This window comes from Cinclus cinclus, chromosome 1 (assembly GCF_963662255.1).
Source record: "Cinclus cinclus chromosome 1, bCinCin1.1, whole genome shotgun sequence".
Classification (NCBI taxonomy): Eukaryota; Metazoa; Chordata; class Aves; order Passeriformes; family Cinclidae; genus Cinclus; species Cinclus cinclus.
Window position 1 is genome coordinate 147,558,721 of NC_085046.1, and position 13,088 is coordinate 147,571,808.

Sequence of the window (13,088 nt, forward strand, 5' to 3'; positions counted from 1 at the left end):
ACAAGGCAGGAGCTTGTGCGTGAAATTTAAAAAAAAAAAAATTTAAAAAAACAAAACCCAAGCCCAAATCCCCAGTTGTTTCAGTGATATTTCCCATGCATTTCTGCCAAAGCAGCTAAATAGGAGAAATACCAATTAAGTTTAGAAGACTTTACATAAACCATAATATTTATGTTACAATGCAAGGGGGTGAAGTGTTTTCATTAACATTTTTCCTGAGGCTTTTCCACTAAAGACCTGAGGTAAAAAACAATGCTCAATGTTTTTTTAGTTTGCACTGACTTTTTAAACCCAGGAGTTAGTAAGCTAATGTTTCTTACTTCTGTGGAGGAAAAAATGTAAAATAAAAACAATAAAATGAAAAAGAAAAGGAAAAAAAATAATCCAGATAATGAAAGCAATGATAACTTCCATTCTGAAATGACAGCTAAGGAGGTAAATTATAAAATACACTTTCTTGTAATGGCTCAACAAAAATAGCTCAGCACCTCAGATAGTACTTAAGCAATGAAGTCTCAGATGTAAACCAAAAGGAAATCAGATTTGAGTTTTTACCAGAGCAAGTAACAGTTAAAAAAAAAAAAAAAAAAAACAAAACTTTTTAATTTGCTGTCATTGTGTCTCAGATATTGGCAGAGATGATCTGCAGTAAAACAACAAACTTTGTTTCTTTAGCAGATTGGGAAACGCATTTCTGCCGTTTTTCACTCTAAATAATAATATCAAATGCCATGTCTTCTTCTGATGGAGAACCTGCACAGGGATGCCCAAGAGTGAAGGGACAGTGTTACAGATCACTAAAGCCAATAGCACAGAATAAGGAATAGATAAGAGCACCAAAATGCATTCATGACTTGGCAAACAATATATACCTAAAGTAACAACAAACCACTTTTTTACAGGTCTGGCAAGAAAGCATTTCTGAGAGAAATGTAAATATTAAAGTCTTTTTCTCCAACTCAGTAAAGCTTTTAGGCACCCTTAAAAGCAGCCACATCTTTAACTACACCTCCAATCAGCAAACCACTCAAAGTTTCCACTGACTTAAGTGCTGATCAGAGCAGGCAAAAGATGAAGCAAACACACACCCCGTGAGCTGAAGCACTTGGCTGAACTGGAGACACTAAATATAGCAGCAGCAGCCACACAACGTGGGAAACTGTGCCCTGCTAACACAGAAACTCTGCCTTTGAATTAGCACCTCCATGTACTTGTAAAGATTTCAGGATTAAAAGCTTGCCCCACACCATAAACTCCAGGGAGCAGATGGACAAGGCAGGGGTGGGATAAGCTTGGCCTACACAAAACACAGCTGGGGAAGCCAAGCACAAAAAGCCAACATCCCAATAAGGGAGTCAAATAAAGCACCAGGTTGCATTTGAAGCTTTCATGGAAGGTTTGCAGCTTCACACACAATCCACCCTGTAACTACAAGGAATTCCAATGAACCACAGAGCACCCTGTTCATTAAAAATACACATTTTGAGAGTATGGACAGCTTTTTTGACACTGAATGGAGGGGACTATGTATTCAAATAATAAATGAAATCTGGTTATTTTAACCTGTATAATGAGTCTTCTTGAAAACTGTTTATAGCTGATGCTGTAGTACTTCTAGGTTGTTCAAGAGAGATCACTTATTCAATCTTGAAAACTTTACAAAGGCTGAAGAATGTGCCACTGAAGGGATGAAACTGAACATCATTAAAATGGAGCCAGAAATTTGCAAACAGTTGTTCTGGATACTGTGTTCTGATTTTGCCAAGCAACATTAAATTTGCTTTACTTGAGCAATTCCTAAAATAATAAAACCATGTTAAGTTACACTTTCAAGCAGCAAAATGCTCAAGAAACTTGCTTACTAATAGAGCCATATGGTTTTCTAAGAGCTGGACACAAATTACTCATTAAAAATAATCTTGTTTGATTTTTTAACATTTTCTTCAAAAAATCATGGCAACATTTCAGTAGCTTTGCCTAACCTAAAATTCCACTGTTATCTGTAAAGGTCATTACTTGCTGTATCACCTGTGGGGAAGAACAGAATCCCATCCCTCTTGGCAGTGTCATGATTAAAAACTCCACTTGTCAGTCATCTTCCCTTCAGCAAGAAAAGAAGTTGCTTTAAACATATATTTTAGCAAAAAATCCCATTTTATCACTCTTCTTGCTCCAAACCCTCCACCTTTTCTTCATGTTCAAGCCTCAAACTTTTCTTGATGCTTTAATTCTTCTGCTTTTCAGACTATGTTTCTGCCACAGGCTGTTCAACTATCCTTGGACATTTCTGCCATGTTATGATACTGGTGACTCAGTTTTTTTCCTTTGAAAATTAAATATTCACACTAGACTGGCATTTCCTTCTTGCCCATCTTTAAATTTCTGAAGTCCCAGGGGTCCCAGGCCCAGTAGGAATCTCTTGGATTAATTAAGTTCCCTCTTTTTTTTTATTATTATTATTATTATTATTAGTGTTGCATACATAACCGCACTGAAATAATCTCAGAATTTAATCAAACCAAATTCTTGTTCCCATTTGTGCATAGAGGGCTTTTTACAATAATCCTACTAATTATTAAAACTGCATTCTGTGGCTGATAAATTTAATTCAAACATTTTAATGATCACAACATTCAACAATCATCAAGTGTTGCCTTCATTTTTAATATTCACTATGACACATGAAACTACTCGGTGGTTTACAAGAGAAAACAAGCACCAAAGAAGAGTCTGGACACAGTTTGTCACATCATTCACACGTGCATTTTTCAGTAAGATTCTGTTATAAAAACACCAAACTGTAATGCACAACACAACACAACTGCTAAGAGATACAGAAAAAAGTAACCAAACTGTACAATAAACATGAGATATCCTGTCCCTGCTAAAGTACATCATCATGAGAAAACATCTGAACCTCAGAAGCTGTTGATTGCACATTAATTGCTTCAATAAACCCCTAAACGAGCAATTTCGAAAATTTCTTCATGTAATTCTTTACCTACAAGTTGCTGATGATATAAAAAATGTTTCCAATGTGGTCTTTAAGTTATATTCAATAGAACACAGACAACGAGTGAGATTTCAAGAGTCAGGACAAGGCTCACCTTGTTGCTGGCAGGGTACTGATGCGAGTGAAGAAAACAGAGGGCTCCACCTCCACGTGGAGACCCAGGGCAAGGTTCCTGTAATATCCTTCAGCGTGTCCTGGTCCACCAGAGTACTTGAAATTCAAAATGGCTTCCAGAGTCTAGAGGAATAAAAGTCAATTCCTTGTTAGCTATTTTTCACTACTGTGCATTTCACAAGTTCAACTGAATTAGACCACAGAAGTGATTTGATAATTTGCTTTTCTAACCCATCCATTCTGTTATCTCAGGAAAAAAAGGCAATCTAACAAATAACTGCAGCTTAGGCAAACAGTTGCCTGATCCTTTTGAAAACTAAAGACTGCAGCACAAAGTCAGCTGGACTTCCCTTTACATAATTCCTCTCCATATCACATTCAACATTGAAAAAATGAAGAGTTTGTTAAAAGAGTTAGGGTTTATTAAATGCTGCACTTTTTGATACTCTTGAAAAATATTCACCACTTGATTATCTGCAAAATCAAATGGAAAAGCTTCAAAGTTTGGGGGCAGATAAAGATTATACAAAACCAAAATAATCTAGTCTCTCAACAAGTCACTGCAAACTCACTCTCATGTCCATGAAGTAACAGATTGGAAAAACACCTAATTGCATGAACCTCATCTTGGTGTTCATTTTATAGAAAATGGCTGGTCAGTAAAAATTAAAAATGAGGATGGTTCTCTAGCACTATGCACTCATTGCTCTCAGCAGCACTGAGCCTTTACTTCTGTGAGGAAATTTGGGACTTTGTGTCTTTCCCCTCAATGAGCAGCACTGGGAGAAGCTTCCCAGCACAGTCCCTGTGTCATCATCAGCGTTCAAGCTCAGAGCAACCCTTTGTTTGATCCAAAGAGATTATTCACCACCTCTTCTTTCATTATGTTCCTGAAATATGATTTGCTAGAAGCAAGGTGAGAATTTGGGAAATGTCAGTGGACTTTTTTTCTTTCCCCTCAGTTTTTATTCTGGTCCTCAGGCAGCTGTTAGTGCCACATCTCAGAGCAAGGACAGAGGCAGGGCCAGCCCACCACCCTGAGATGGACATCACACGTTATGCTGAGCCTGTATCTGGCAGGACAGACACTTGTAAAAAGGCTTTAGAAACAACACCAGTTTTACCTTTGTTTGGCTTTTAGCTCATTCTTTATTTAAAAAAAAAAAAAAAACAGGCAAAAAATGCCAAACCTCAAGTCAACAACTTATCCAGGAATGCAAATCTATTTATCAGACAACATCAAGCCTCAGATAGGTAAAAGCACTCTGCCTTGCAACTGAAGATTTACAAAAAAACAAAAAAACAAAAAAAAAAAAAAAAAAAAAGGACCTGTTATTTTTTTCATGAGCTCTAAGGAACAATCTAAGGATTTTCTAACTTACAAAAAAATTCCATTTCTGTTTGATGCCACTCTTTGTAAGTCAGGCTGAAGGGAAAGAAACAGAGATAGAATCATTTTCTTGAAATAACCACAATCCAGTGATTTAAAGAATATCATAATCAGGAGTTTAATGTTCTGCTGCATGTTTGCACTTAACTGTTCTGCCTATTTCCAGCTCACTTTTAAGTGGACTAATTTTAATTCTTAATTTAGTTTCATTAAAATTCATGAGAGTCCCCTTACAATACAAATAAAACTCTTCACTGGGCACTCTGGACATACCCGTCTACTCTGTTTATGTCAATTCCTAATTTGTAGTTAATGAACTTAAGTTCATGTTATGTCAGGAGAGCTAATCAATATTAAACACAAAAAATAAAAAAGCACAAACCCATTCAAAACATACTTCATCCTAATTAACCAGCTGGACCATTTCATAAAAATCAGAGCCAGGCTCTGTAAGAACAGGGATCTGACACGACTTATGTTGTCATGTGAGAATGGACTTCAGTTTCAATTAGGGCATGGTGAAAACTCTGTGCATGTTCTGTATGATTGCTGTGATGCTCAGAGTGTCCTGCTGGGAAAAGCTGCACGGTTCACTCCACCCTGTGACACAGAACTGCTTTAACAGGCCCAGCCCCGTGTCATTAAAGGTAAACACACCAGATTTCAGCTTGAAAGGTCACAGAGCATCACTGCTCCAGATTCAAACTCCTTCCCATCCTAGACTGAGTGAAAAACCTCCAGGAAAAAGGCGCAAATTACAACCATTATGTGCCACTAATGAGCAGGGGAGTTTAAGGGCAACATCATAATCTTGGTCCTTGTTGCAGTGAGGAATTTGAGGGCGAAATGCTGCTGATGATGCTGTGTCTCCTGAAATCCCACTGGAGAGAAACAGGAAAAGGAAACCGAACCATCTTCTATTAATCCAGACAGCAGCAGGACATCCCTTCTCACCCAAAATGTATCATCTAACTGGGCACATTAAACACTGAGGATAAAAGAGATTCTGAGAACTGCAGAACACCCAAACCTCTGTTCTTTCTCTGGCCATGACGATTTCCAGGAGTCTATGAATGTGCATGTGCAAACAAAGAAAAAAACATCAGGCAGATTTTACATCAAGACTGGAGATGGATGTGTAGGGGAGGAGCATGACTGAAGGAAGTAATTTTTTTTTCAGGAGCCTTCAGGTGGTCAGAGACAGTTTTATTGCTTAGGATTTATGTAATATGAACAGAAAACAATATTTTAAAAAACCTCACAACAAAAAATTCAATCCTCTTTAAAACCTCAAAAAATTACTTCACCTCTAACATGAAAGATTGATTTTCTAGCTCTATGATAGAAAAAAAAAATCCTACACATTCATAAACCTACAAATTTTAAATAATTGACCACTCTCTCCCACAGCACCTGCAGAGAATGCCCCAAATGCTACAGCCCCCAATTTAAATAGTGCTGTATCCTGACTCCTTGTGAAACCTACAGAAATCACAGCCTGAGCTGCAGATTCTCTTCATCCTTACAAATCCCAATAGCATCTCTCAGATTTCTCCACACTGCATCACTGCAGACTGAAAATGAGATGTCAGGTGATGTCACAGGTGTCCCTGTGAACATCCTTCTGCCTGTAGATGATCCATAAGAACCAAAAGGAAGGAAGGAGGGAGCACATCAGGCTCTTAGGGCAGGCAGGAAAAGAAGCCTATTGGTAACTGTTGAACACATCTGAAATTCAGAAACCTGTGGACTTAGGGGAATCTTGTTTTTAAGGCAGAGCTCCATTCTGGAAACTCAATAATAAATATTTACTATGATGGCTTTGGTTTGATATTTCTTTTTATTATTTCATTGGTCCTTCCTTCTTCTGATGAAGAAAACAAAAATGATTCTGCATCTAAGTTCCAAATGAGAGATTCTTAACCAAGAGCACCCACTATCAATGAAACCTATCAGAAATATTCTGCAGATAAACTATCAAAAATTGCTGGTTTGGTTTTTCATGCATTTTGTCTTCAAAGTATTTTCGGCACAGAGCTGGCACCAGTTTGTTCTCTAATAATAAAATTAAAGCAAAGTTAGAAAGGAACTGAGGTTTGATGCCAGAAATGAAAATCAAACCATTGGGCACTGAAGTTCCCTCACTCACTGGCAACACTCAGCACCCACCTGGCAACACCTCAGTGGTGACTCTGAGCAGCAACACCTTTAACACTGATTTTCATTGCCAATTCAACTGCAATCCACAGCTCAGAGCAAGTATTTCTACTGAACTACTACCCCGGTACCTCCTACACAAATCTAAGAGTCAAATCTAAAGAGAATTTCCATCTAATTCTACAGAGTATTGCTGCTCATGCAGAAGGTGGAACATTACTGAGAAGAGAAAACTCCAAAAGAGGCAATGACAAAAGGAATAGAGAAATGAATGGGGGAAAAGCTGTGTGAAGAACATTTCTTGTGCTGGCAAGTGAAATACGGTGCTCTCTGCTTTTCCTCAGCTTCCTCTCTGCTTTTTCTCAACTAAGGGATGGTTGACTGAATACCAGGCTCAAGAAAATTTGTCCCCCAAAGAAGTGCTTGAGTTCTGTGCAAGAAATAAAACTATTTTAGCTCAAGAATCTGTCTTAGACCAAGAGCATGTTAAGGAACTATAAATCGAGGATATAAGGGCCCATCCTGCAGAAATTTAATCATTAAATGTTCTATGTAAAGGAAAATAAAAATTCCATAGAAGAACACAAAGCATCAGCTTATTTTAATATTAGCAACTCTCATAATTAGTTTTTTTTAGAAAAAAATACTTCAATATATGAAAAGCATTTAAAATGTCATTTTCTTAAAAAAATAAAGAATTAAATAAACAAGCTGTAAAAAAGATTTTTAAAACTGTTGAACAGCAAAATTAGAACTAATCAGCAAAGAAACCACCAACAGTGAGGATGACACACAGTAAATGAATTAGTACACAGGAAACTCAAATTTCTAGTAATGTATTGCAAAAAAGTAAAGAATAAAAATGTTCATTTACTTTCCTCATTTCTGATGAAAATTACTTTACACATCTTAATTTTGAGTTTTGTAAAATTTACCTGGAAATTTTAGCTTGGAAACATTCAGGTCAGAAGCCCCTGTGTAGAATTCCTGCATGGCTTATTTTGCTTGGTCAGTTTGTATTGTTATTCTTTGCTTCTTTATTTCTAAACAATTTTACTGGCAATAATTGACTTTATCCCTGTGTGTGTCTTGCTACTGAAAGAACCATAAGATTCTGTTGTTATTATATTTTTTTTTCCCTTGGAGTATCCCATCAACCCGCATCCCTCTCTTTGTGTTTAGAGAGCCAAACATGATTTTGTCCTCATTTTTTTTCCAAACTGAAACATAATTTTTGAAATATTATTGGTGTTTTCCATAATTAAATTAACAAATCACAATTTGTGAGCAAGGCTCACATACATTGTATTTGCAGGTCTCTTCTAAATTCCTTAGTGTAGAAAAAATGACACTAAGTAGATCTCAGCAGTTAATAGAAGATGAAATGTCAGTACTACAGGCAGCTTGCTCTGAGGAACTGTAGATGATTGCAAAGACTGAACAAATACCAGACTGTAGCACTACAGACTCCTCCTTAAATTTGTAACACTTAAAAACAAAAAACTAAGGGGGAAAAAAATCAGCACGAAGGCCAGACTCAAAAATATACAAATTCAGAACATAACCTTTCATTTTAGATTCCAAATGCCTTCTAGAACACAATTCTCATTAATGAGTGCCATTTCTTATGTGATTAGGGCTTGAAATTTGAAAAATAATTTATTCTAGGTATGTAACCTTCAAATACACCTTCCTTAGGAAAAAAAAAAAAATACAGATTACTTGCCCAACTGTAAACATGATTTATTCCTAAATCCTATCCTGCTCCTGATCTACTTCTCAACCAAATTCCCATTAGCAGCACTGGCTCCACACATTCCTGAGTGTTCAGATGTTTTTTCTGACTTTAGCCCCTTTCCTCACCTGTTGCCTTGCATTTTCTGGTTTGGGTATGGGTTTTTTTTTTCCTTAAACTTACTAGAAACCCCAATTCTCTCTGCCTCCCTCCCTCATTCCTCTTCTTCTCTGACCATTCCACTCCCATACTCAACTCTGACCAAGAATCAGTAAAATCCTCATCAGTAAAAAAAAAAAAGAGAAATGAAAATGTGCTGCTTCATGAGTTCTGTCTCACAAAACTCACCAGAGAATCTGTCTCAACAAAATTAATTTCTCCATTTCTTCTACTGTGTGGAATACTTAAAATCCTTAAAGAGCTTTGTGTAAATAAAGCCATGGATCAGGAATTTCAGCTGCCTAACTGCAGCTAATTAAATGATCTGGCAGTAACAGGAGGAAACGAGTTTCTCCAATTAACCACACTCTTTTCAAGGGCAGCAGATGACCCTGGCAATGCTCAAGCTCCTGACTGCAGCAGAGATAGCCCCAGAAATGTGCAGTACTGGATCAACCTCAAAAATGCCCAGCCCTGCAAACTTTAAATGCAAGCACGTGGGATATGCTGGTCCAGAAACACATTTCAGACACAAATACAGGGCATGGGACACAGCTGAATCTTTTCTTTTTTAAGGGAAAGGCCAAAAAGTAAGCATTGGGAAGGAAATGGAGATGCCTAAATAGCTGAAACCAAGGAAGATGAGACTCAAATACATCAAGCTTCCACTTTGTAGCAATTTGTGAACACAAGGGCTGTGTCTATGTTTAGCACTGAGCTCAAAACCCAGTCCTGGCATTTGGAAATGCACACAGCTCCGCCTATGTATTCATCTGGCTATCAAAATTAATGTAGATTAGCACTTCCTTGAGCTTTATTTACAATGGTCTAAGAAAATAATATCTGACATATATAAATATATTAATAATATCTACAGTCCATGGTTCTACATGGTAACCTGACAAAAAATAAAGTCTGTAAAAAAAAAAAAAAAAAAAGAGGCTTAAGGGATGATTTCATGTAAAAAGAATGAGGCTTAACAGCAGTGTTGGGAGAAGCAAGTGGTGCCTCGATGTCCATGGGATGAATAACCTCCTGCCCAGTCGTTCTCAGGAGGATAAAAGTAAAAAAAAAAAAAAAAAAACAAACAAACAAACAAACAAAAAAAAAAAAAACTACAAAAAAACCCAAAACGGTCCCCACTGCTAAAAAGGAAAAACAGAGATACACTGGCCACCTTCAAATTCTGTAATTCTCCTTGGGAGGACAAAAATCTCCAATCTAATAGGAAAACCATCCTCCATTTAAATGAAAGATGCTGCTGGTTTTGAGACACACACATCTCCTGAGCATAGAGTCTCTGGACCCAACTCTTGCTGCTGATCTTGGTCCTGAAGGACTTGGATCTTGTTACCCTCAAAGCTTCTTCCATGAAGAAGGAATTCACATCATTCCTTCACACTCAGACCTTCCTTTACTTGAAATGCTGGTACTGAAAGAACATTTGGGAGGAGAAGTGGAGTTTAGCTGTTGCTATGAAGACAGCATCAAGCCCTTACACTCACAAGGGTTAATTCAAGGTGAATATTATTTCAAAATTGAAAACAAATTGTTTCTCTCTAATGCCCTTACTGTCTGGCACAATCTTAGGCTGCCCAAGAAAGGTCCATGATAAGAAACGAAGATAAGAATTTCAACACGTCAACAAATATTTATGAAGTTTTCTGCCTGTAGATATCACTATCTCATTATTATTTTAAAAAAAAATATATATAATAAATTGAATTTTTACATTAAAATACTTGGTGGAATAAGTCACAGTGATATCATGCAATCATAGATTCACTAGGGTTGGAAAAGACTTCCAATGTCATCAAGTCCAACCATGGACTTGAGATTGGCAGGAAGATATCCATCTCCTTTGCAGAAAGAGATTTATCCACTGCAGTCTCACTGGACAGTATCTCTTCACTCATGGCTAACCTGTCTGGTTTTCTGATACACAAAATGTCCTTTAGTGTTTTTGCATTTTCATAGATGATATGACTATCCTCCTTTTTTTGCTAAAACATAAATCCCGTGTTTCTAAAGACAAATTAAGCACCCAAGAAAAGGCAGAAAGCACCTGGCACAAAGCACCTCTAGTTTTCTCTGCATGCCAATCCAGAAGCAAATCTGAATCCACTGGAACACTTCATTGATCATGGTAGAATTCCTAATGTTCCCCAAGCAAGAAAAGGAGACTGTCCCTGTAGATATTGTTCCCTAGAGCACCACACAGTGCAGCAATTGATAGCAGGAGCCCTGATACATGCATTATAAAAAGGATATGCATATGTAATGATCTCATAGTGCATATGTAATCATCCTCCTGGACCCAACTGCAGCACACACTCTCCATGCTAATTTTTCTCTTCTGCATTCCATTAAAAATACACAAAAGCCAGGATAAAATTCTTAACAACTGATTAAACAACGAAATAAATCGTACCTCTGCAGCAAGTCAGACCTTTACATGTACAAATACAAAGCCCACATTGTCACTCCTGTTAAGTTTCTCTATCAGTCTAACACACAAATAAATGTAATTTTTAGCACCTGTGTTAACCAGATGACTTTACACACACAGTTTAGTGAACAAGGTGCCCATTGTGTGAAGTGTTACTCAAGTGCCCCAGGGCACACACACAGACTTCCAGCAGCAATTCATACACCACACCAGAGTTCATGGAGCTCACCCATCCACATTTCTGCCTAGTTAAACCCCTGAACAATGAAAGTGCTGCATCTCTTAGTAAAAATAGCACAATGGCAATGACAAGTAGCTGAAGCTAAATATAGCTCCTGCAGGCATATGCTGGGAAATAAATAGTACATTTTATCCCTCCCCAACCCTAAATCAGTAAGCTTCAACAAGGAATCTCTAGTGAATACACAGAGGAGCTCAATAAATCCCCCCTAAGCTTACAAGGCATATTCTGAATCTGTGCAGGCTAAAAATAGCCATGTTTATAATGGGAATGGAGATGTGAGCAGAATAATATTAAGTTTTAAGGCCTGGTGTAGTCATTCTGCATTAACAAATAGGGTGAATCAAAGGTCGCTCTGACAAACAGATACACAGGCTGACAGATAAAATATAATATCCAGCAATCTTTTACTGAAGAGCATTCATCTCTCATTAAACTCTGCACTTCCTAATTGACTACTGCAGCCACACATTCACAAGTGATTTTGTGCGCAATTTTTAGCTGGAATACAAGTTGTTAGTTCCTAAAGACAGAAGGCAGGAATACACAGTATAATTCCCCTGGACAATATTCCCTCCTGGAGTTTAAATCCCCTCTGGAAATATTCAGGAAATATGTAATTATTTTTATTGTAATAATCACAGAATTCTGCCTTCTTTAATTAAAAGCAAATTGCATCCAGGCCTCCTGGGTGCCGCTATTGCAGCTGGATGCCCAAGGGGCTGATGCCCATTCTCAGCTGCCTCAGAGGTTTTACCTCCCTCAGCCTGGGAGCCAGCATTGCTGACCACATTTATCACAACATCTCGTTCTTGGCCGAGATACAGATGAGAGATTAAAAATAATTTAAACACAAGTAACTTTTATGTGGAACATTTCCATGGAGAGTTTTCTGGCTGCTGACACTAAACTGCAGAATCTGTTACAGACGTGCTAGAGAACGAGGCAGCCTTGGATGCTGGTCTTGGAGGATGAGAAGGAATGGAGGGCAAGTGAGAACACACGCTCCTTAATAGCTTCTCTGATTCTGAAATCACAGAATAGAATCAGTTGAAAGGAACCTTATAAGAAAATATCATTCCAACCCCCCTGGCACGGGGGACACCTTCCACTACACCAAGCTGCTCAGAGTCCCATCCAGTTTGGCCTAGAGCACTTCTGGGAATGGGGCAGCCAGAGTTTCTCTGGGCAACCTGTGCCAGGGCCTCTCCATCCTCATAGTAAAGAATGTTTTTGCTTTTATCTAAACCAAGTCTCCCCTATTTCAGTCTGAAGCCATTCCTCTTTTTCCTGTCACTCCAGGCCCTTGCAGTCTCTCTCTTTCCAGGTACTGGAAAGCCACAGTGAGGTCATCCTGAAGCCAGCTCTTTTCCATGCTGAATAATCCCAATTCTCTCAGTCTTTTCTCACAGCAGAGCTGCTCCATCCCTCCAGTCATCTCGGTGGCCCCTGGACTGACTCCAACAGCTCCATGTCCTTCCTGTGCTGGGACCCCAGAGCACTGCAGGTGGGCTCTGACCAGAGCAGAGGGGCAGAATCCCCTTCCTTGACCAGCTGCCTACACTGCTTTGGATAAATCCTGCCCTGACTCAGGAGTAGGAAGGTAGACTGAGAGAATAAATGCAGGGACACATGTTGATGAAGAAGTCACAGACATACACATACCCTTCCAAAGACAAATTTCTCTATGTGGAAACCACCTGGCTCTCCAAGCAATGGCTAAGAACATGCTGGGTGCTGTAAAGCAGCATCACTGAAACCTCACTGGAATCTCCTCACTGAAACCTGTTCATTTCATCCTGTAGGCAGAGTCCCCAAAAGTAAAGGCAC

At 38.4% G+C, this 13,088-nt stretch overlaps 1 protein-coding gene across 1 annotated transcript in view; it reads right to left on the reverse strand.

Moving 5' to 3' along the window:
* Positions 1-13,088, reverse strand: part of TRAPPC9 (trafficking protein particle complex subunit 9) — a 435,473-nt gene that overhangs the window by 292,245 nt on the left and 130,140 nt on the right. Inside the window, exon 19 of the mRNA XM_062491886.1 lies at positions 3,108-3,250. Coding sequence (XP_062347870.1) covers positions 3,108-3,250 — 143 coding nt within the window. The remainder of the gene's footprint in view (positions 1-3,107; positions 3,251-13,088) is intronic.